Raw genomic sequence first — 23,152 nt, forward strand, 5'->3', positions numbered from 1 at the left:
TGAGGCCAAGAAGCCTTAGGGGACCTTGGTTCCCAGTTCAGGCGAACTGAAGCCGGCCAGTCCTCTTCCTGGGGAGGCTGGGTGGGGAGAACGCCATCTTTGGTGTCCAGGCCTAGGTCCGAAGGTCATTTCTCCCGCCTACCAGATTGCAGGCGGGGCCAAGTAGTTTCCCCCCTCTTCCTTAGGGCCTGTTGCCCAAGGCCAGCGGTCCTTCCATAGCCTTTTGCATGGTGCCTGGTCGGTGATGTAGACACAGGTCCAGGGCCTCTCATGGAATCAGGAAGGACCAGGAACTCAAGGGAGACCTTCTTAGATCTGCAGGACAGAGGTCACCTGGAAACAAAGCCGTTTATTTCTCCTTTAAACTCAGCGGATGAAGAGAGAATTGTGTTCCATAGAAAGACTCCAGAAACTTTTATTAGAGCGTGTCCAGCTGTTTAAAGTAAGGCCCAGAGTTTCCAGCACTTTGTGGAGTGCCGGCAAAACGCGAGCGCCCCACCGCCTCGGGGTGCCGCCCAGCCGCTGAAACTGTTCCCGCCGGGATCTGGGAGTCCAACGCACCTGAAAGGCGCTTGGTGCCCACGCCCAGAGGGCGCTGCAGACTGGCGCCCGCAGTCGAGGACCAGCTACCTCCCCTCCCGCCCCTCTCGCGGACAGCGCCTCAAGGTCCGGGCCCCCACCACCCGGGAGCAGCGGATATGAAACGCTGGGAGCCACTGCCTGCGGGCGCAGAGCTCGGAGACCGGCGAGGCTCTGCCGGGGCTTTGCGGGAGGGGGCGGGGCTGGGCGCTGGGGGGTGGGGCGATCCAAGGGGCTGGGCTGGGTGGCTCAGGGGGCGGGGTCCTGGGGGTGGGGACTGGGGCTGGCCAGGAGACCTGGCGAGCTGGGGGTGGGGGGCTAGTTTTTGCAACGGCTAAGGGCCTGTGGGGTTTATTATAAGGCGGAGCTCGGCGGGAGAGGTGCGGACGGGAGCTGAGCTGCGAGGAATCCATTGGTAGAAAGCGGACTGCAGCCGGCGGACCCCACAGCCCTCGCCCGCGACAGCCGCGCGCTGGGCATCGCCCGAGGAAGCCGAGCGCAGAGCACCCGGCGGAGCCGGTCCCGAGCCCCGCTCAGTCGGCGCAACCCCGACCTGCGCAGCCCGCCGCGCCCCCGCCGCCGGTCCGGACAGCATGAGGCGCGCGGCGCTCTGGCTCTGGCTCTGCGCGCTGGCGCTGCGCCTGCAGCCGGCCCTCCCGGTGAGTGCGGCCGTGGCCGGGCGGGAGGCGGCGGGAAGCCGGGGCTTGCAGACCCGCGGATGCCCGCGGCGGCACGTGGAGGGGGAGGGGAACCGCGGACTTCGCTTCTTCCCGCGCTAGCCCCGGGGACGGTGAATCCCGAAACCCGGGCTCTCTTCCCAGTTTCCTCCGCCGTCGGTGGGGGCCGCGCGGCTCGCGCCGCTCCGGGCGGGGGCCTGGGGCGCCCCGCGGAGCGGAGCCTGCGCCCGGGCCTGGCGCTCAATTATGTAAAACGGCTCCACTTGCGCCGGAGCCCGCCAGGCAGCGCCAGCGCCCGGGGTCGCGGCTCCCACCCCGTCACCCCGGGCACCGCGACGGTCGGGAGCCCGGCCGGTGACCTGGGAGGAGGCAGTGACCGCGGCCACAGCGCCCGCCCGCAGACCCGCCGAGCGCGGGCGCCTGCAAGGTGGGGCGCGGTGCAGCGGGCGCGTTCGCCAGGAAGCTGGGGCCGGGGCTGCGCGGGGCGCGGGCGGCGGGCGGAGGCGGGGCCCTCGTGCTTTCCTTGGCTGTCGGAGCGGAGCCGGCCTAGCTGGCAGCGGGAGGTTCCGGGAAGTTGGCCCCAGAACACTAGAGAGCAGCAGGAACCCAACTTCTGGGCTGGAGTTGTGCTGCCTGCGGAGGGTCGCGTGTCCGTGCTGGGGACGCCCGGGTGGGCGAGCGGACCCGGAGGGGCCCTTCCCCTCCCCCGGCCCGGCTTTGTGCTGGAGCCGCGCGGAGGGAAGGCGGGTCCCTTGGCCCGCCCAGTGGAGCCTGGGGGAAAGCGGGACAAACGTGGAGCCCGAGGCCGGGGGAGGGTTTGGTTAGGACTCCAGCATCCACCTTTGACGAGGGGTGGGTTCCCCCTAAAGAAGGACTTAGCCGACAAAGAGCATCCCGAGGGTCCCCCGAAAGTGCTCTCCCTTCCCGGCCGCCGCCGCTAGCCCGCTTTCCCCAATGGGGGCGCTTTGTTCTCGGCCCCTGTAACCCATTTCTGGCAGCCGCCCCTCAGCGCCGGCCCTGACGTGGGCTGGGACCCGGGCCGCCGCCAGGTGTCAGCGCTGGCCGCGCAGTGCCCACGGCCACCCCGCAGCCCCCACACCGGGTTCTAGAATCCCGCGGGCCTCTCCGCGGGCCAGGTCGGCCATCCGCTGGGATGGAGAGGGGAGGTGCGGAACGAGGGGCGCTTCCCCTTCCGGAAGTGGCGGTCTCGCCACCACATCTGGACGGCTCGACTTCCCGGGCTCTGGCACTGGGAGGCACGTGGGCAGGGAAGGAGCGCCAGCTGGGGGTGGGTCCTCCACTTGTAAAGTGGCATCGGGACAAGACTCTTAGCCACGCCGACCCTCTGTAAGCCTGCCCCTCTAGAATAATAGTAACTCCCAGTTATTGAGAACTTCGGATATTTTAAAGGGTCTGGCACCGGCGAGGTATTTTCCAGGCAGATCTGTGAGTGCCCTCCCTCCTTTCCAGGTGACTGTTCTTGAGAAGGTCTCTGATGCCTCTTGAACTGCTGATGAGTTGGAGTGTGTGGGGGGTGCCTATCTGAGGAGGCATGGGGACAGGATTTCTGAGCTGGGTCTCCAGTGCAATCCAGGCTTTCAGGTCTAAGAAGTTGGCGTCTGTCTTCTGCTTTGCCCTTTAGGGTTGTGGCTTCAGTAGTACTCAGCTTGTAGCTTGAATCATAGTTAATACTCTGGAGAAAAGAATGGAGCTGCTTGGCCTACTTACTTCCGTTGCCCACCTGGCCTTACCTGGCTGCCCCACTATCTTCAGGCCCAAGATAGGGCTTCAGCAGCGATGCCGAGGTGGAGTTTACCTATTTTCAGCCAGAATCCGGAGGGGCGGCCGTGGTGGTGGTGGTGGTTTTTTCTTTGCCTGCCTTGGGTGAGGCTGAAGTGCCCATATGACCGTTAACATGGGAAGGCAGATGAGATTTGAGATTGTCTGTGGAGTCTCCTGTGCTCTGGTAAGGGGCAGATGCTATAGTATGAGGCTTTTATTTCTTGCCTAGAAACTCTGACACATTATGAAGACCCAGACCCGGGGCCTATACTGAGTCTGGAGCAGGAAAGGCTCCTTAGAACTTAGGTACTGGGAGAGCTTCTTGGAGGGGGTGGTTGCACTGAGCCTGAAAGCACTAAGCTTTGGGGTAAGAGTAAGACTCAGGCTTGGAGAGTAGGTTTTCTCTTTTCATATATAAGGTTTAGTGTTTTTTTTTTTTTCTGCCCTGCCCTCTTTCTGTTACAATGAATGTCCAGGTTTGGTTAGAAGTGAGGGCATAAAGTGGCATAAAATATCTTCCCAGAGCTCTCCTCTACTCACTGCCTAAAAGAAACGAGACAGTGATGTTTGCTTAAAGTGAGAGAAGGTATCCACGGGTTGCAGAGATCTGGCTCTCTCTGAAGGTTCGCTTTGGACCCAGTGGGAAGCAGGTCAGAATCCCCCTGGGGCCTGAGGAGGTAGGGTGTAATCCCTGGGCGCCTGACTTTGAATGGATAAGGGAGGTCTGGTAAGGCTGGAGGCTGCTCAAAACCACTCCCAAGAGAACAGGTTTGTCTAAAAGTGCGTGTGCGTGTGCGTGTGTGGTTTCCTGTGGTCTTTTGTTTCTGCCATGCAAGAAAAATGTCTTGCTCTGGAATTGTTATTTGCTATTTTCCTCTGTTTCTCTTCTCTTTCTTGAAAGGCATAAAATCTCTTTTTGCCTTAATTAGGGGGGCCAGTAGAGACATTTCCCTACGGCCCGGCGGGGTGGGGGTGGGGGTGGGAGAAGCGAGAAGCGCTAACTGCCTCTGCCCGGGCTGAGAGAGCCTTCCAACAGTGATGTCACTCCTGGCTTCAGCTCTACAGGGAGGGTGGAGCTGGTTTAAGTCTCTACCTGTGGCTCATGGTGGGTTCCAGTAAAACCTCATTAACCCAGATTGGTGGGGAGAGAGATGAGAAAGGAGAAGGGGCCTGGAAAGAATTAGTGAAAAGCTTGGATTTTGGAATATTTTTATAGAGGAGTCTTTTCGATTGCAGAATGTGAGATTCTGAAATCCCTTTAGAATGAAATATACAGGTTTCTTCAGGGAGCTAAGAATCCATATTACCCTCAAAAGCATTCTTACTTTGGGCAGGGCTCTCTGAAATACTTATTTCTCTTTCCCTTTATTAACAGAAGAACACTAAGCATAATTGATTGACTCTGGATGCCAGGGTCCTCACTGTTGTCACTGTATTAGGTTACGGTATGTCTCCTGGGTTTGCTGAGCTCCGAAGAGCACTTTGCCCCTGTGCCCGGTGCCCCCAGGTGACTACATTTTGAATTCTGGTTTGTTCTTTTCCTTCTTCCACCCCTGTCCGATAGCAGCCAAAAATGACATGAGTATGCCAAAGTGTGGGTAGCGGCTTTTCAGTTTAGTTCTAATGGGCACTTTTCTCCAGCAGTATTAAGAAACGAATCAGATATGTTAGAATTATTTCTAAGACAGAGAGTTTTCAGCTCGAGTAAGGATCCTGCCTGCAAGTAATGTTCATGATCTGTGACATGTGGATCTGAGCTGGGACTTCTGCAGTGTCCCCTGCTAATAACTAGAATAACAAAGGCTGTCAAGGGAGGTGCTTACAGCTCCTTCCATGATGACCAGATGTGAATGACCTCTGGGTGGAAGCTCCTGATGACTCCATGTTCCTCTACCTGGCTTGAGTTGTAAGTGACTTGCCAGTCACAGGCAGCCTGGACCCAGCAAGGCCAACTCTATAAATCATGATGGGCAAGGGCCTCGAACCTAGCTCAGGTCCCATCCCCATCTGTTGACCGCGTTTATTTGGATCGTAGCGCACCTGTTTCGGTGCACCCATACTATTTGGCAGGTCCGAAACAGCTGCAGGTTAAGAAGAGCCCCAGGACCCAGTCTCACCTCTGCCACTAATTCACCGTGTAATCTCGGGTGAGTCACTTCACATCCAAGTCTTGATATCCCATATAAAGCAGATAACATACCTGTTCTCCCTGTCCTCATGCTATCATTTGCATATCCATTTCATAATGAATGCGTGAAAGTGTTTGGTAATGAAATTGCCAGAGGAAAGTTAGCTGTTGATAACGATTAGAGTTGCCTTTCATTGAGTGCTCCATGCTTTACTTAATCTTTACCCCAGATCTTTACAATCTATGTCATTGCCTTCTTTGTGGATAAAACCTGTAGAGCTGAGCCCCACCAAGGGGCAGAACCAGGATGTGTGTGTGTGTGTGTGTGTGTGTGTGTGTGTGTGTGTGTGTGTGTGTGTGGATATGCATGGTATGAATAAATTGATGGACTGTCAAGTCTCCCCCATGAAGCCCAATTTACGGGGCTGCCTGGATCTGGCAAGGCCCTGGTGGGTATTTGCTGTTCCATCCTAAAGAACCATGGACATGCGTGCTTTGGATGGAGGTGGGAGGGATGTTGGGATGGGCTGAGCTCGCCTAAACAGCAGATTTAGGCAAACCCAGGATTTAGGCAGCATCCTGGACTTGGTTTTGGTTCACCTGATGGTCACTTAGGGACAGGCAAGAGCTCCTCCCAGGAGCCTAGTTCAGGCAGCAGGGTGTGGATGTGCATCAGGGCTGGTGTGGAGAGGCCTGATGGGGGCCATACTGTCCCATGTTTGGATGGTACCCGCAGTTTTGCCCTGAGGGCAGCAGCCAGCCTGTGCTGTTTTTCATCTTGGGCACTGGGCAACATTTGCAGAATTAGTGGATGCTTTTTGAAGCCTGAGAGGCGGGCACCATGGCACGATCTGGCTCCCGTGCGGGGTTCACCTACCCGACCCCGTCCAGTGCCAGGTCCTGCTGCGGGAGCAACGACGGGAGAAATTGGTCGTTAAGTGATTTCTAGCTCAACCATGAGAGTTTTACAGGACAGACTATTTCCTGATTTTCTCCTTTTCAACAACCAGTTTTGGAGTCTTAGATTGAAAGTCCCCCCACCCCCAGGGCCTGCCTGAGTGTGTCTAGAGAGGAGGAATGGGATTAAGAGAGTCTGTGGAAAGAGGGCTTTTGGCGCCAGGATCCAGCACCCTGGAACAAAGTCAGCACGGTGTCATTTCCCCTTCAGCTGTTCCAGCAGAGGCTGGGCTTTGGATGGGAGTGTGTGTTCTGGAACCTCTCTCTGGGTGGGTCACGAGCACCCTGACAGTGCCTGGGGAGGGCAGGCATGCATCTGTCTTGTTTGGGGTCCAGGCTGTAGACTACAGAGGCAAGACCCTGTGCTCTCAGGGTCACTTCAGTAGCTGCCCTGTCCAGCTCCGGTGGTCAGGGGAAGCCCTTCCACAGCCCCAGGAAGAGCTAGCTTTATCTGTGTGATGTTATCAGTTCTGCGGGTCCCCAAGAAGCTGCATTCCCAAGCCCCAAGCAGGGCCACTAAATCAGTTCCCCTGTCTTGGTGCCGTGGGGTCCACAGTGCAGGGTGGCTTAAGCTTCTCTGGAAGGTGTTCTGCTGCCTGTCAAGCTGTGCAGGTTTGGAGAACCTGTGGGTCTGTTAGGGACCAAAAGCCTTCGGAGGCAGGCTTATAGGAAAGCGGGTACAGGAGGCAGTCTCGGTGCTTTGGCACCATGCAGTCGGGAGAGGGGAGGCTGGTGGCTGGACCTACTCCTGGGCTCTGTCGTCTGCCCAGTCATCTTTCCTGTTGACTCGAACTCAGGCTTCCAGATGTGTCCCCTCTTACCTCTGGAGGCTCTTGAGGATCTCCTGGCAGCTATGGCTCCGTGGGCTGCCTAATTATATGTAGAGGCTGCTCCTCCTCTGGCCTTCAACCCTGGGAAAAACTCTTCCTAGTGACTCACCTGGGGGTTACAGCCCCATGGGGAGGCCGTACGTGTGTGTATGGGGGTGGCGTGCACACGTAGATGGGGGACGGGGCCTCGAAGCTTGTGTTGCAGCTAAGGCTGAGCTTTGCCTGGACAGTCCCTTTGGGCTTCCTGCTGGTTAGTTAGGCTGCAGTCTGAGTTTTTTTTTGGGAAACGTGGTCACCACCTGCCTTACAACTTCCTCCTCAGAAGCCCGGAAGCTGTCTTCCTCTCTCGGTCCCTGGCTTTAGAAGTCTGAGGAAGAGGAAGTTATTTCTACAGAGAAGGGCAGCCAGACACCTGGCCTTCCCAGTCCCAGTTTGGCCTCTGACTTTGTGGCAGGTCCTCGCTCCCTCTGCACTTCAGTTTCTCCACCTGTTCAAGTGACCTTCTTTCCCTTCTTTAGCTCTGACAGTCGTGTGGTTGCAGAAGGATCTTGTCCCGGGAAAGGTAAAGGTGGTCCTGGGGGAAGCTCAGGCTGGTCCTTCATTATTCCTCTAGGAGCTCGAGGGAGCAGTAGCTGGCTGAGGGGTCGTCTGTGGGAGTAGAGTCAGGGCAGGCTGCTTGGAGGAGGTGAACTTGGAGCTCAGTGTAGGAACCAGAGGTGGATGTTGGTCCTTGGGCAAGGTCAGGCCGGGAGTAGGGGCCAGGCGATGTTGTCTGCACACACCCAGGCCTGCTGGCCGCCTGCCCCAGTCTGCTCATCAGCAGGAATGGAAGCCACGTCGGGCAGGTTGGGGCAGTGGGGAAGGCGGATGTATTTATCACTCCACTCATCAGCTGAGTCATGGTGCCAGGCCCACGGGTCCTCCCCTGAGACTCACCCAGCCAGCCTTGACAGTGAGCCCACTGTGTGCCAGCCATGGGGTTAGGGGGAGTACAGCCAGGTAGGTTAGGGCTTCGGGACCTGGCTTCCAGCCCTGACCCTCTTTGCTGTGAAGAGACTTTGTGTATGGGCCTCTCTTGGCCTCAGTGAGTTCATCTTTGAAAGCGGGGAGGGTCTGAGAAGCCAAGACAAAGTCATGCATTAGGGTGTTTGTGAAGTCTTACGGCTGTGACGCAGGACTCGTGGGCATGGCCTGTCTCTGCTCCTGCTGCCCCGGAGAGTTCTGCGTCAAGCACGGGGGTCGTGAGCACTACCTGGCTTGATCAGATCTGAAGCCCAGAGCCTGGGCACCTGCTCTGTGCACAGCCTGTGCAGATGGGGAGGGGTCCATGCCTGGTCCAGGAGTGCATGTAAGAGCAGGTGACCATTTGTGGGACCAGACAGAAGGGACAGTCTGTGCAGACAGACCAGAGGGGTAGCAAGAGCTGAAGGTCATCTCAGCTCTTTGTCCCAGAGTTCCACAATATAACAGTTTCAAATCAAGAGCTCAGGCTGTAAGGCAGGGCATTTTCTGGACATGGGAAGCATTAGGGAAGATGGGGGTTGGAGTACCACGTGATGGGAGCAGCAGGAACAGCAGAGGCTGCCAGTCCCGCTCTGGGATCACTCTCGGCCATCATCGATCTCTTAAAAGTGTTGGGAACTGTCGCATCACAATGATGTTGAATTCACCATCTTTCCCACTTGGGGCTACCCTGCACTTCCTGTGGCCACATTGGCTCTCACTGGATGCCTTTTGGGTGGATGGGACATGGGGAGGTGGAGGTGAGCTCGTCCACCCCTGGCATGTGCTGGGCACAAGGAGTCCTCAGGAGGACTCGCACTGTTGTTTCCATGCCACTGCGGTGGCCTCTGATACCCAGGGCCTGGCCTGGCCTGGTTGGGGACTTGACTGTTTCAGCCCCATGGCAGGGGCACAGGGACAGCATTGGCTTTTCTCTCCAGTAGCTTCTCAGCATTCCTGCTGCCCAGGGAACTATCCCGGGCCCTGGTGTCCCATCTCTGGGGAGTGTCCCAGATGGACACAAGGTCAGGTTTGGGCTTGCAGAGCCCCAGGCTGCAGGGTGTTTCAGGAGCCTCTGACGTCACTCCACCTTCTCCCAGAAGGAAGCGCTGGGTGTGGCGCTGCTGTCATTGGTGACCGCATCTCCAGAACAGGGCGTGGGGAGGGTCTGGGCAGCGAGACCTGCTGAGCTGTGGTCCAGGCTAGGAGAATGGACCCACTGGGCTGAGTGAGATCTTCAGGTTCCACCCCTGCCTCCCCTTCCCACACTCTAGGCACTCTGGACGGGACAGGGCCTGGGGGTGGGGTTGAGCATAGGGGCAGTTTTCTTGGGTCAGGCTTGGTTGTTACAAAGTCCTGGCCCCGAAGTCTCCATGGTGAGTCTGGAGCAGTGGCTGAGGCCTCCTGGGCTTTGGGAATTGTGTGAGGAGCCGAGAACCCACGACCTCTCGATCCCCCCTCCCTGTTCTGCCCCTCTGGGGAACAGGATCATTCTGCTAGACGCCCCCATGTCAGGTCTGCTTACCTTTGGAGTAGGTACTGGGGCTCAGTCTGGGGTCCTGAAGCCTTGTTGTCGGGCAGATGAGGAAGGCCCCAGGACTGGCTGGCTAGTCTGCCTTGGTCAGTCCCACCTAGGACTGGATGGAACAGTGAGGTGCTGGGGCCGGGGAAGAGCCTGGGACATGGAGTCTGTCCGACCCAGCTCATTAGCAGGCTCCATCACTTCCTCCCTGTGTACCCTTGGGCATGTTTCTTCATCTGCCTGTAAACCTCAGTTTTGTTATCTGTAAATTGGGATTTTTCATGTCCTGCCTCCCAGAGCTTTTGAAAAGACCCAGTGAAATACCATGTGGCATGATTTTGAGTCCCTTCTTTCTCTGGGCTCAGAAGAGCAAGTCTGGGGGAACTTTGGGGCTGACTGTGCTTGGGGGGTCCCTGAGAAGAGCCCGTGATGGCTGGGACTGGGAGAAGGTACAGTCTGATCGGGCCTGGCCATGTAGCCACTGCGTGTGGCTGGCTGGCTGGGCTTACCCCAGAGTATTGACGTAACAGGGTCTGCAAACGTGGCTTTTGCCCCTTCTCAGAAATATGAGCCTCCCCTGGCAGGCAGACCTTGCTCACCTCCGCCTGGCCTCTGCCAAGGGCTGGCTCCTGACCCACGGAGGTGTGGGCTGGGCCGGCAGGCCATGGGAGGGGGCTCAGCCCAACTGAGCAGAGCCCCTGGCTGTGGGGGAAGGGAGCCTGTGTCCAGAACTGCAGGCTGAGGGGGGCCCCTCCCCTAGGGTCCTCCTTTTTACACGTTTCCCTGCCACCTCCAGTGGAAATGATGGCAGTTTTCTTCCCAGGGATAAGAGAGCCAGCCCTGGGGTCTTCCCTGTGTTGCTGTGATGGGGTGGCTAACAGCATGCCTGCCAGAACAAGGCTGCTTGGTCTCAAGCCTCTCTCTAGCACTTCAGTAGCTGTGTGCCCTGGGATAAATGGCTTGTCCCCTTCGCCTCAGTTTTCCCATTTGTAAGATGGGTATGGTGCTAGAAGCTAAGGTTATCGTGAAGATTAAATGAATTAATTCAAGTTAAGTGCTTAGACTAGTACCTGGCACACGGTACTTAATAAATATTAGTTGTGACTGCTATTTTTTCCAAGGTCTAATTCAGGTATTTCTATTTTTCAGGTAAACTCAGCCCAGGTTAGATCCTTAGGTTCTTCCTGCCACCTCATGACTGTCCCTGAGCCCTGGGGAAGGCCTAAGGGCCACTTCTTTTTCTGGGGTAACTCAGCTTCTAAGACTGGGGCTGCATCTGTAGTCCCTCTTTCAACCACCTTAACTTAACACCTACTATGTGCAGGTGCTGCTAGGGTCTGGGAGCTCAGCTGGGCGTTTCAGCCTGTGCAAACCTTCCAGCCATCAGGAGGGCCCCTGGAGGGGAGAGCAAGCTGACGGTGAACGGGGGGGGCCCGTGCTCCTTTGCTTCTGTTTAGGCTGGGGTCCCACCAGTCATCTAGGGAGCAAGCCCAGTTTATTCAGACCCAGCCTGCACAAAAAATCCTGCCTTCCGTTACTCAGGCCAGAAAGTACCAGCTCCATCCTGCCATGGGGCCCCTCCCGGACTCCTTGAAGGGCGCTCTGCTCTTCCCGGGTCTTTGTCTGAGCTTATCTGTGGCTCAAAGCTAGAGCAAAGGGAATTTCGTCTTTCTTTCTTGTGTGTGGGGGTTGGCTGGCAACCACATTCTGACATAGGTGGAAACGTCTGCTTTTGCATCCTCCAGCACCCCTCTTGCAATCCTTGCCCATCTTCCATAGCTCCTATTCACCCCTAGTACCCCAGTTCCAAAATTAGTGCCTCCCCCATGTAGAGCGGATTTATAATCTACTGTGAATGATTAGCACCTCTTAACCTTCTCGGAGGCCTTCACACTTAGAAAGGCATACTCTGCCGACTAGAGGGACATTGATGAGAGAGATTGAAAGATAAAGTGCCCCTCCCCACTCCATATGCACAGCTGGAGCCCCGGCTGGTGGCAGGTGTGTCAAAAGCTGCAAGTTTCTGCCTCTGTTGAAACTTAAGAACACTTTATTTAGCCAGAGCAGGGGGAGGATGCCTCTACAAGCCCATGTGCCAGAGGTGTCAGGCCCCGAAGCCTGGTGGAGTTGGGGATTAATCAGCTAGAGAGCAGTTCCAGGGGCCCTCGTGGGAGGCTGACTGGGAGATCCTGCACAGAGCTTCTGGCCTTGCCTGTCTTGTTAGGACTGGGGAGAGACAAGGCTCTGCAGGCCTTGGCTGCTCCCTTTGTCCCTGTGGGTTGCCAGTTGCCATCCTTGATTTGGGACACCTCCAGCATCTTGCTTAGGCCATAATCCCCTTTGGGAAGCTGAAAGCGATGACGCCGAGTCACTGTGATCAAGTCTCTTTCCGCCCCACAACTTGCCACTGTCGAGTACCTGGTTTACGGTGAGCCCTCCCTCAGGTGGCAGCCTGCTGTGGCTGCTGCATCTGGCTGCCCTCGAGGGCGAGCCTTGGCTCCCCAGCCACAGCCTTGCAACTAGGAGCCCCCTCGCCACCAATTAACCAAGCCCCTGTTGTACAGAGGGGCAACCTGAGGCGAGGTCTTTTTCAAGATCACCAACTCCGCTGGGAACAGAGCCCAGGCTATAAATGGGTTTTCCTAGTGCTCGGTCTGGTCACTTTCCTGTCCCCCGGCCACTCCTTGTCTGGCTCGCAGGCCTTGCTCAACACTGAGCGGAGTCCTGTCCAGCCTGGCCCAGGTTCTGGCAGGCGGGGAAAAGCAGAGGAACTGGTCTTCCAGCTCCTGGCCCCACACCCAGCCCTCAGCTGGGTCTGTTCTGAGGCTAGTCCCAGCATGTAGCGGGAGGTGGCGCCCGCTCTGGAGGGGTGGGTATGGGGGTGCTGGTGGCGGCTCTGACCTGGTTTGGGCATCGGGGCTGGCACTGGCTACCAGGATTCCCTCTCAACACAGCCCTGGCCTCCTGGGGGTACCCCAAGTAGTCAACATGGGGCAGGGGAAAGGACTCTGTGACCTTGACCTTGGGTTTCCCATCTGTGAAGCCCCGGCATACGGGGCTATGAGAGGTAACTACCGTGGAGGGGTCTCCAAGGCCAAGTACGGGTGACGCCCTGCACCCTGGCCCTGCCCTGGAATCCCCCCAGAGTGGTGAGGTTTGTCTCCTGGTGGCAGTGTGGTGACAGCTGAAGTGGGGTTGTGTGTGTGGGGTGGGTACCCAGGAGGTCTCGGAAAAGCACTCCTCCCAGTGGAATTGCTGGTGGGGCTTGGGGGCCTTTTTGGTTCCCTGACGGGTGTACTTTCTCGGACTGAAAGTGGAAGAAGCCCCCTCTTGTCTACCTCTCCCCCTGTTCCCCACGCCCCTCCTACCCGGGGTCAGTCCCATTACCCCCTCTGCAGGTCCCAGCTTGACTCGGTTCTCAGTGTAGTGACAGCACTGTGCTGTCAGGCCGGGCGGTGCCGATGTTGCCCTGCAGCTTGGCGGGACCCCGCCTCCCGCCAGGCCCGCGGGCGATTTCAGGGTCTGGAGGCCAAGGTTGGACTTCTGTGCCTCCTCGGTGGCCTAAGCTTGCTTCCCTGGCAGCTCCTGAGTTAGGACAAAAGCCTTGGGAGAGGAAGCGATTTATCAGCCACCACCATGATATCTGGGGCAAGAGGGAGGCCAGTGTCTTCCTAGGCCCTGAGCTGTGGCTCTGTCCTTCTCACCTACCCCAGCAGGCGTACCTGTCCATTGCTAGCTTAGCATCCCATACAACATTCCCACGGATGAGGAATTGGGGCCACTGCTCCCACATCCCAGCCTAGCCCATCAAAGTCCTGAGGGAGTTTAGGGTTCTGCAGCCAAGGTGAAAAACAGGTCCAGAGAGAGGCAGAGAGTTTTCCCAGGTCACCCAGCAAGGGAGCAAAGAGCTGGATCTGGCTCTGGTCCGTTCCCTGAGACCCTTGCTTTTCAAGATGCTTTGGATTTGACCTTCCTGGCCTCTTGGGTCCATCTTTAGGCCGTGGTGGCCAGGGCTAAAGTTGGGAGTACAGGTGATCCCCCCAGATGAGGGAAGGCAGAGTCACAAACCCCAGTGCCACAGGGCTCCAGGGTGTTCAGTGGGCTGCAGGAATGGGGTTCATGTTTCGCAGCATTCTCTTCCCGAACACCCCTGGACAAGCAGGTAGCCTTTAAGTCACCCTGAGACTCCGTAAACGCAGCTCCCCTCCCTGGCCCATCCCAGCTCTGCCTCTGCCTCCAGACAGGGCCCACCCCAGAAAAGAGTGTTGGCAGTTTCTAGCTCTCCTGTTGGTTTTAGCCAGGTCACTGCATCAGGCCAGCTGAGGGGAAGACAGCTGCCCGGAACACCTAGGAGGGGGAGGAAGAGGTAAGGGTGGGGGTGCTCAGCCCCCAGGCAGGCGGGGCAGGCCCAGCCCGGCCTCAGGTCTGATACTGCTTTCCTTTGTTTCCTGCTACTCCCATTGCTGGGAATAGGGGTCAAAGCCTCTGGAAGTTCAGGAACTTTCCAGCTTCAAGGTGAGGACGTTCATGACCAACAGACACCTAAACCCTCTTTCTCACCAGATGCTGCAGAGGCTGCCACACCATTGCTAATGTTAGTGACTCCGGGCTCAGTGGGGTCTAATCCTCTCCAGCCTGCCTGAGGGTTTCAAGGCTTAGTCCTAGTGTCCCCGTAGGGTGACTCTCTGTGCCCCAGCCTCCACAGCTGCTCCCCTCCTTCTGGAAGCCCGGACCAGACCACTTTTTACCTGTTCTTCTCCCCAAAGACCCTGGATGATAGTCCCCTAAGTTTTAAAGTTGAGGACCCTGTTAAATATCAAAGTCCGTGACCTTTTTACACGGTATCGAGAAAGCAACACGATTCTGTTAAGTTAGTGTGTTTTTAAAGGATCTGTGTTTTATCCATCACTCCAGTCAAGCAGCAAGGGACACGTTAGGGACTCGGGCTGCGGGCCCAGAACCCACAGGACTGCAGTGGCTGTGGCTGGTAAGGTGGTGGAGTTAGGGGAGTGGTCAGCCTGGAGTTAGAAGCTCCTTACTCGAACGTCCCTGAGATGCCCACTTGGTGTCCTGCTTTGTGACCCTGCCAAGGAGCTTTCACGCCCAAGGTGGTTTGGAGGGACTCTGAAACACAGCCCAGTCCCCGCGGCTGGCCGGGGCAAGGGCTCAGCTCAGATGGAGGTTCCTAAGGAGGGTGGCCTTCCTTGTGGCCAGTGCAGGGTGAAAGCTGGCAAGACTTGGCTTGAGGCTGCCTTCTTGAAGCTTCTCTGCCACCTACCTACCCACAGACCCTGACCTGCTCTTGGGAATGGCTGCAGCAGCATGATGAAGTCAGCCCGTGGTAGCCCTGATGCTGTGCTTGGCTGTGCTGTCCCCTCTCCGCCTCTGGAGTATGAGCTGGCACCTTCCTCCACTCTGCCTCTGGGATAGGGTGGGGAATTCTTACTTGGTGATGCTCTCGATGGGCCAGCCGGGGAAGGTGGTCCCCTTGGGGCTGGGGAGGAGAGGAAGTGGAAGTGCATCCTGGGGGAGGGAGAGTCTGCAGACACTGCTGCTGCCTGGTGGCCTGGGGCAAGTCCGGCACCCGTCCGAGACCCAGTCTCAGCCCAGCTCGCCTCACCTGCAAGGGCAGGGGATGAAGAGGGAAAGGAAGCCCTCACTCCTTCCATGTCCTCCGTCCTGCTTGGCTGGAGCCCTGGCCCCAGGTCTGGGCTCTTCCCTCGCAGCCGCCCAGGTGTGGCCAGGAGACCAGGGGGCTGAGACAGAGATGGGCTGAGTCTTCCTCTTGTCCTCCCTGTCCCCGAGGCTTCATGCACCTGTCCCACAACCCCCGGCCCCCACCAGAGTCACACCTGGCCTGGCCCTTTTAGGCGGTGGGCTTCCAGGGTCCGTGTTGTGGGGGAGGGAAGGCGCAAATTGGCCTTGGCTTTGAACAGACTGAACGTGTAGAAGTTTAGACTTTGTCCACCACAAGGGTTTTGGTTGTATGAAAAGCCGATTTTCCTGAGACTAGGAGAGGTTAAAGGGGCCCCGTTAAAGGTATAGTTTGTCTTGCCTCACCCGCCCCAGGCATGAGGTGAGTTCCGAGCTGGGCCAACCTGTCCCCGAGGAGCCCCGAGCCATGGCCAAGTGGTCTTTCGGAAGGACCAGGGTCAGAGGCGATCCTGAGGAGAGCCCCACACGAGGCCTCAGAGGCAGCTGGCCACAGACTCTCGCAGGACTAAGTGAAACCGGAAATGTCACCCCAAACTCCAGGGTCAGCTGGCACCTGGCAGTCCTAGTTCAAACTCAGCAGTTTCTGCTAATTTCCTCCCCAGGGAGCGGAGGCCAGGAGGTTCCGGTGGAGGGGATTTGAGGAGGTCACCGTAGCCCACCCAGTCAGTGGAGACCTGAGAGGGGAGAGGCCGCCCTGAGGCCAGGGAGCTGGTTTCACTGGAGAAAGTGTTTGCTTAAGAGCTTGTTGTGTAAACAAGATCCACAAGAGGGATAAGCTGAGCAGAGTTGAGGAAACAAATTGTTTTTAGTGACTTGGCAGATCTGAAGTCTTGCCTGTTCAGGAGAGAGGCCCTGCTCTTAGGAAACTGCTAACCTGTTGTGTGGGTGAGAGGCTGGGCCTCCCTGGGCTTTGCTTGGGTCTTGGGTGGTACACGGTGCCTCCAAGGTCCCCAGCCTGGACCCACGGCTCTGGCTTCTGCGGGAAGGTTCATCACACTTTCCAGTGCGGTGGAGGCTGGTCTGGCTGGAGCCCTGACCCCTGCCGCATGCCCAGCTTTGTCTCCAAGGGAGGGGGCCGGTGTGTCAGGACCAGTACTCAGCCCCAGGGCCTCTTGGGGACAGTGAGGGTAGGCAGAGGTGTTAGACAAGGGTGAAGCAGGGTCTTGGTGAGTGTGGGTGAGCGGGGGCACCTGAATGCTTGCCCTGGGAGCAGTCTGTCGTGGGCCCAGATGGGAGGATGTTGGGGGTGCGGAGCCTACTCTACACCTGCCTGATGGGCAGCAGTCTTTGTTACCGAAGGTGACGGACTTGGGGAGGCTGGGGTATCTGGAAGCTCTGTGGACATAGGACAGGTGTTTGAAACGCCACTGGGGATGGCAGAGACAGGGTGTGGCCTGGGGTGCAAGTGGAGGTCGGGGGCTTGACCGTGTGTTGCAGGTGGGCCATGCCAGCTCACACGGGCTCTTCTGGGGCCAAAACCCTTTTCTTGGGCGGTACTGGGGAGTGTACGGCTTGGGTCTTGCGCTTTCAAAGGAAGTTCGGTGGTATTTCTAGCCTCTCAGTTTCTACACATGTCTGAAGCTTCCTTTTCATCTAGGCCCCGGACGTGAAGCCCCCACCTGGTCTGGCTCTGCCCCAGGAGGCCTCAGGAGGCCCCAGGGCTTGTCTTTCCCTGCTTTGCTCCACTCAAGAGTAAGGCCCTGTGGCCTGTGGCCAGGATTTGGCAAGGCCTTTTGGGCCGAGAAGGCCTGGTCCCTGACTCCGGGCGGGGCCTGCCTTCCAGCAAGTCCGAACAGAGCCTCCTGTGAACCCGCTCCCTCCTGCTTCTCTTATGAAACCCTACCCACCTCTATCCCACGTCCTCCCAAACAGGCCCCAGAATCCTCCCCATGCTGAGCAGCTCTTGCTCCCCAAGTTCTGGCAGCCGCCACGGCTGGTGGGGTGCTTACTGCGGGCCAGGCTCTGTTAGGTTCTAAATGTGCATAAACTCATTGGATTTTTACAGTAATCTTGGAATATAGATAGCACTATTGCCCCATTTCACAGATGGGGAGACCGAGGCCATGAGAGGGTTAATGATGTCTCGGGGCCACTCAGCAGCAAGTGGCAGAGATCGGGGATCGCTAGAGCCTGTGTGCTCTGGACTATGCTGATCTGCTTCTCTTCGTTTTTTGTTCCCCACCCCCAACCTTGGGGCCCCTTCTAATTGGACTGTATTACAGGGCGGGTCAAATTCTTGTTGCTGAACAGGATACTCATAGCTACCCTTCCCGCCACCTGGATGCTGGGTCCTCCCTTCTCCACCTGCTGTCCTAGAGCCCGTGTTTCTGCACAGGCTGCGTGGTGTATCCTGCCTCCTGCTGGCACCACTCCCTGGTGCTGCCTATGTAGCCCCTGCCTTGGGGACTCTGGCGCCTGAAGCCTCTGGGCCAGGCAAGTAGCACTTCCAGGGTGGCTGTCGGCACACAGGGCCCACCCCAGGCCCACAGCCCATTTGTCGATGCCTCCTTAGTGCAGGGCTCCTTCTAGGTGACCCTTATGTGTCCCCAGCCTAATGGGCATCCCTGTCCTTCCTTCCCCACCCGTCTTTCTCATGGATGAGAAAATGGGCCGGCTGTGGGAAGGAGCTTCATGGCCGGACCTGCCTCAGTACGGACGGTTCAGCCTGCGCCTGTCCCTGCCCCTCACCCCGGGGCCCTTGTTGTCCACACCCTGGGGCCCAGTGTTCCTGGAGGCTGCCTTTCTGGAGCCAGAGTGTTGTGGCATTGTTCCTGGGAGCTTGGAAAAGCCCCAATCTTGGACCCCTAAGTTCCCTGGCCAGCGGCCCCAAGACCTGATTCTCTGTAGGGTGGGCTAATGGGGTCCCATAGGAGCCATGGCTTGTGTTCCTGGTAATGGCATCTTCTGTCTACTTTTCTGAGGGGGCGAAGGCCGTGGCCCTTCTCGTGTGTTTCTACATGCCTAGCACCTGACACAGGGCTATGTCGTCATAGCATTAGGGGATGTGCAGGGGACCAAAGGGCTACTCAGAGCTGAGGGTCCTGAGCCACCCACCAGGGCTTCCTCCTTGTGCTGTCTGTGTGTGGGAGGGCGTTTGTGGCATTTACTGAGCTGTCTAGGACAGGGACCCTGGGATAGCAGGGCCCTGGCCAAACCTCCACTCATACCCTTCTCTGATCCTTTTCCAGCAAATTGTGGCCACGAACATGCCCCCTGAAGATCAGGATGGCTCTGGGGATGACTCCGACATCTTCTCTGGCTCAGGCGCAGGTAAGCTGGCGGGAGGGCCCCATGAGGCCGCAGGCCGTGGACTGGGGACGGTGGTCAGGCAGCTTCTTAGCTGGGCCCAAAGGGTGATGCTGGGGAATAGGATGGCGTCCTCGTCCAGAGGAGGAAACGTGAATTGGCAGGGAGTGGCCACAGTGCGTGCTAGCAGGCCCCAGAGGCTGCCTGCCGCAGACATGGCGCCCCGTTCTCTTTGCTCCTGGGCAACCCTTTCAAGCTTCTGTTTCCTCCATCAACGGGGATAATATCTTGACTTCATAAGGTTGTTGGGAGCTGTATGTACGGCAGCACTGAGCCTGGTGTGTATCTTTATAAATGTCCCTGTCCCCACTTCCCGGGGGGAGTGACATCCCTGAGCTAGAGGTGGTCAGGGAGGTGCTTTTGAGCTGAACCTTGGAAGAGGGCTGAGATTATCTATGGGGCGAGTGGCCTAGGCAGGGGCCCAGGAACTGGGAGGTGGGACTCGGACCTCTGTCCTTGGGAGCGAGTGGCCCAGGGCGGTATGTGCAGTGGGGATGAGACACTCAGGCTCCTGAAGGCTCCCCCACCCAGGGAAGGGGCTTCAGCTACTACAGGAAAGGTTTCTTCCCAGATGGCCTTGGTGTCCCATGATTCCAGAGACCAGGCTGTTCCCAGGCACAGGAAGCAGACAAAAGCATCTCTCCTGTCCACTTTCCAAAGTCAAGTTTAGCCTCAGCTAATCTACCTTGGGGGACAGAGCTTCTGACGGAAAGAGAGTTTGTTACGCTGGCCTGGGGCCCAGAGACGCGGGTCCTCCCCTAGGCCGTCCTTGCAGCCTGAGCTTGGCTGGTCTCAATGCTCTTAGGTTCTCCCACCCAAACAAGCTCTGCTTCTGGCCTTCCAGGTGGTCTGCAAGATATCACCTTATCACATCAGACCTCCACCTGGAAGGACACAGGGCTCCTGACGGTCATGCCCACAGCTGCAGAGCCCACCAACACTGATGGCATCGCTGCCTCCACCTCCATCTTGCCGGCTAGAGAGGTGCCTGAGGAGGGAGAGGGGGTGTTACTGGCAGAGGTGGAGCCTGGCTTTACCACCCTGGAGAAGGAGACCACCCACCCACCCAGTGAGACCACGCTGCACCCAGCCACCCACCGAGCATCAACAGCAAGAGCCACCGCCTCCCAGGCACCTGTCACCTCCCATTCCCACAGGGCCGTTCAGCCTGACCTCCATGAGACCTCACCTCCGGTAGGACCCGGCCATCCCGACCCTCACACTCCCAACATGGAGGACAGAGGTCCTTCTGCCACTGAGAGGGCTGCCGAGGATGGAGTTGTCACTGAGTTCCCAGCAGGAGAGGGCTCTGGGGAGCAGGTGAGTGCCTACTGTATAGTCCTCTGTGCCTAGCACGTTGGGTGGCCCCTTAATGCCTGGTTGAGCACAGTGCCTTGGCGTGGGGGCACAGGTTGGTCATCTGGCCCACTCAACACCCTGTGCCCTGTGAGCATGTTGTACTCCCCACTGTGAAAGACAGCATCACAAGGCCCCACCTTCCCTGCCCCCAGGACTGAGCCCAGGGTGGGACCCGGAGAGAGAGCAAGAGTCCTTCCAGATCACCAAGATGAGAGCTTCCCAAACTTGGGCAAGGCCCCTGCTGAGAGTTCTCCTAAGTCCTTTGTTTATCTTATAGGGACTTGGTAATTTCACACTTTCTACTAGAATGGGCCTTTTAATTTGCACATAAAAATGTGTGCTTTATATCACTTGACATATCTCTGCCACAGTCAGTCCAGCCAGGGCTCAGCCTGACGTAGCGAGAGGGGCCTGGCTTTGGGGTCCAGAGGCCCCGGTTTGGCTCTATCCGAGCTGGTGGCTGCTGTCACTGGGGAGGCCCAAGCTGCTTCGGGGTTTGGAAATAGACCTGGATGCCACTGCTGGCAAGGTCCCGCCCCAGCCTGATCTGTCCCTGTCTTCCCGTAGGACTTCACCTTTGATGTGTCCGGAGAGAGCACAGTTGGGGCTGCTATGGAATTTGACCAGCAGAACGAGCCCCGAGATGGTCATGGGGCCACTGGCGCCTCCCAGGGCCTCCTGGAAAGGAAGGAAGTGCTGGGAGGTGAGTTTTTTCTCAGGTGGATGAGGAGGGGGGCAAACTGCTACTCCGGAGTGGGGGGGCTGCCTTTAGCCTCGGTGCGGGGCTGACCATAGCCAAGGCCACTTCTGGGGCTGCCCAGTGGGGCAGGGGCTGCAGCTCACCCCCAGGAGTAGCCAGGCTGAGCCAGCTTCTGTCCACCCATCCAGGGGTCATTGCCGGAGGCCTCGTGGGGCTCATCTTTGCTGTGTGCCTGGTGGGCTTCATGCTGTACCGGATGAAGAAGAAGGACGAGGGCAGCTACTCCTTGGAGGAGCCAAAACAAGCCAACGGCGGGGCCTACCAGAAGCCCAGCAAGCAGGAAGAGTTCTACGCCTGACGGGAGCAGTCCTCCCCCTCCCCCTGCCACTCGCTAGGCCCCCACTTGCCTCTTCCGTGAAGAACTGCAGGCCCTCCCCTGCCACCATGCCACCTCCCCAGTGCTCCCTGACCCTGCAGCCCACTCCCCACGGAGGTCTGGGGCACGGACGTTCTCTGCTTCTCTGACTTCTGCCTGGAGACCAGGGCGCAAGGGCTTTCTGCACCCGACCTTTCCACCTCGGCACCTGGCATCACACCGTTCTGACTCAGTTTCTCCAAACTGGAATAGCCCCTCCCCAAGCCCAGGTCTGGAGAGAAAAGGGACCCCACCGCTTTGGACTTGGATAGCCCACTGCAGCTGGAAGATGCTGTGGCTATGGGGCTGACACAGCTGTAGCACTTACTGGGAGAGACCAGCAGTCTCGGGGGCGTTTACCACTCACCGAGTGGCCGGGAGAGGAGTCCGGGGCTCCATCCAAATTCACTTTGTTTTGTGGGGAGGTCTCATTTAGGTATCAACTCGTTTTTGCACATATTTCTTCTAGTTCCTTTGTTCCATAGCCCAGTAGACTTGATTACTTTTGACGTAAGTTAAGTTGATTTGGTTATCCCCCATCTTGCTAATCTACCATCAGGAGACAGCATCAGGGTTAAGGAGACTTTTTTTTTTTTTTTTTTTTTTACTATGAGAACCAAATCTGGAAGCCTTAGTTTATGTGTTGTCTCTTGAGTTTGACACTCACGTGTGCAACAGGGTATGGAATGTGCTGAGCGGCCCCGTCGGTGGCCGGCCGATCCCAGCTGCCGTGGGCAGTCACTTCTTTTGAGCAGTCACGCCTGTGTCCATGAACTTGGGGCCGCGGCCATGGCCCGGGCTGCTGTGATGTCGAGGCGCCGATGTGAGCATTGAATCCTGGCACCTCAGGCTGGGGACGAGAGAGAACTATGGGGTGGGAGAGGTGGCAATGGGCCCAAAGAATGTCCTGCAGATCACACCCTTCCTTTGATGCCATCTCCAGGGACATTTTCTTCTGGAAGATAATGAGAGGGGTCCTGGGCACACCTGGCACTGAGCTGCTCCACGAAGGACCGGGTTCACCTTTGCTTAGCTCCTGTGGCCCTGCCCTGGGCTGGAATCAGGAATGTTCCAAAGAGTGATAGTCTTTTGCTTTTGGCAAAACTCTACTTAATCCAATGGGTTTTTCCCTGTACAGTAGATTTTCCAAATGTAATAAACTTTAATATAAAGTAGTCACGTGGACTCTGCCGCCTGTGCTTCACTCTGCGCTGGTCCTGTGGATGTGACCAGACTTTTCTCTAAACAGCAACGATATTGGGAGACTAAAAGCTCTGTGCCTTCATCTTTCTCGTGGGGAGGGATTCTGGGGCCAGAGTCCCTCTGGTCGGTTTGTTTTTTGTCTTTGCTAAAATTCTGGAGGTCAGTAGGTTCAGCCAAGGTTACATAAGGCCTGATGTAAATTTGTGTGTTGCCAAGCTCAAAGCACCCATCCCCTAAATGGTTAAAGAAGCTGTGACAGCCCCAGCACAGCTTGACCTGAGGCCACTGGCCCCACCGAGGCCTGGAGCCAAGGCCTGCCTCTCAGACACCTTGGACAGGCCTCCTCTCACACCTTAGCTAGGATCAGAGGCCGCCAGCCTGGGGCTTCTGGGAACTCTTATACTTGCTTATTTAATTTGACAATGTTCCAGCTGCTCTGTTGGCTGCCTCGAGAGGTGGGGACATCTGTGACTCAGACGCATCGCCCAACAAAGGGAACCTGTGCCCTGTGTTCAATACTGGGACTTTCTGCCTGGAGTGTATGACTGGACGTGACGGCGGGTGGGGAAAAAGGGGTCTGTGACCATGCTCATCTCTGCTGGTCCCCGGGATGGCACTGAGCCTGTGGCTGGCTGATCCCATTCATGTAATTTTAATAAATGGTACTTGTCGTTCCGGGCTATGGTGGTGGTTGAGTCTTCTTGACCTGGGGCTGGGCTGGGCTGTGGCTTGATGAAGAAGAGCTGATGGAGCCCTCGTCATCCCCTCCTTCCCAGCCCCTCCTCGCTGTCCTCGATCATCCCCTGCTCAAGGACAGAGGCTCCCTACTGACCAGGTTTCTAGCTCTTCCATTGCTCATGCAACTCCTAGAAACTCACTAGCAAATGGTCTCAAGTGCCAAAGGTCTGCACAAATTGCACATTAGGGGAAAACAGTGGAAATTGGGGGGGAGGGTGAAAGGCTCGGTGCACTGCAGG

At 57.4% G+C, this 23,152-nt stretch overlaps 1 protein-coding gene across 1 annotated transcript; it reads left to right on the forward strand.

Annotated features, from left to right (window-relative positions):
- The first annotated feature begins 892 nt into the window (after positions 1-892).
- On the forward strand, positions 893-22,855 carry SDC1 (syndecan 1). The gene is made up of 5 exons (XM_039887784.1): positions 893-1,238; positions 18,381-18,462; positions 19,343-19,818; positions 20,425-20,560; positions 20,746-22,855. The coding sequence occupies exons 1-5, from the start codon at positions 1,173-1,175 to the stop codon at positions 20,913-20,915; spliced, it is 930 nt and encodes a 309-aa protein (XP_039743718.1). The 5' UTR covers positions 893-1,172; the 3' UTR covers positions 20,916-22,855.
- Positions 22,856-23,152: the final 297 nt, after the last annotated feature.

This window comes from Pteropus medius, unplaced genomic scaffold, assembly GCF_902729225.1.
Source record: "Pteropus medius unplaced genomic scaffold, Ma_sr-lr_union100, whole genome shotgun sequence".
Classification (NCBI taxonomy): domain Eukaryota; kingdom Metazoa; phylum Chordata; class Mammalia; order Chiroptera; family Pteropodidae; genus Pteropus; species Pteropus medius.

Coding starts and splice junctions, on each gene's coding strand:
- SDC1 (XM_039887784.1), top strand. CDS start 1,173: ATGAGGCGCGCGGCGCTCTGGCTCTGGCTCTGCGCGCTGGCGCTGCGC. Junction 1,239..18,380: donor GCCTGCAGCCGGCCCTCCCG/GTGAGTGCGGCC, acceptor ATCCTTTTCCAG/CAAATTGTGGCCACGAACAT. Junction 20,561..20,745: donor AAGGAAGGAAGTGCTGGGAG/GTGAGTTTTTTC, acceptor CCACCCATCCAG/GGGTCATTGCCGGAGGCCTC.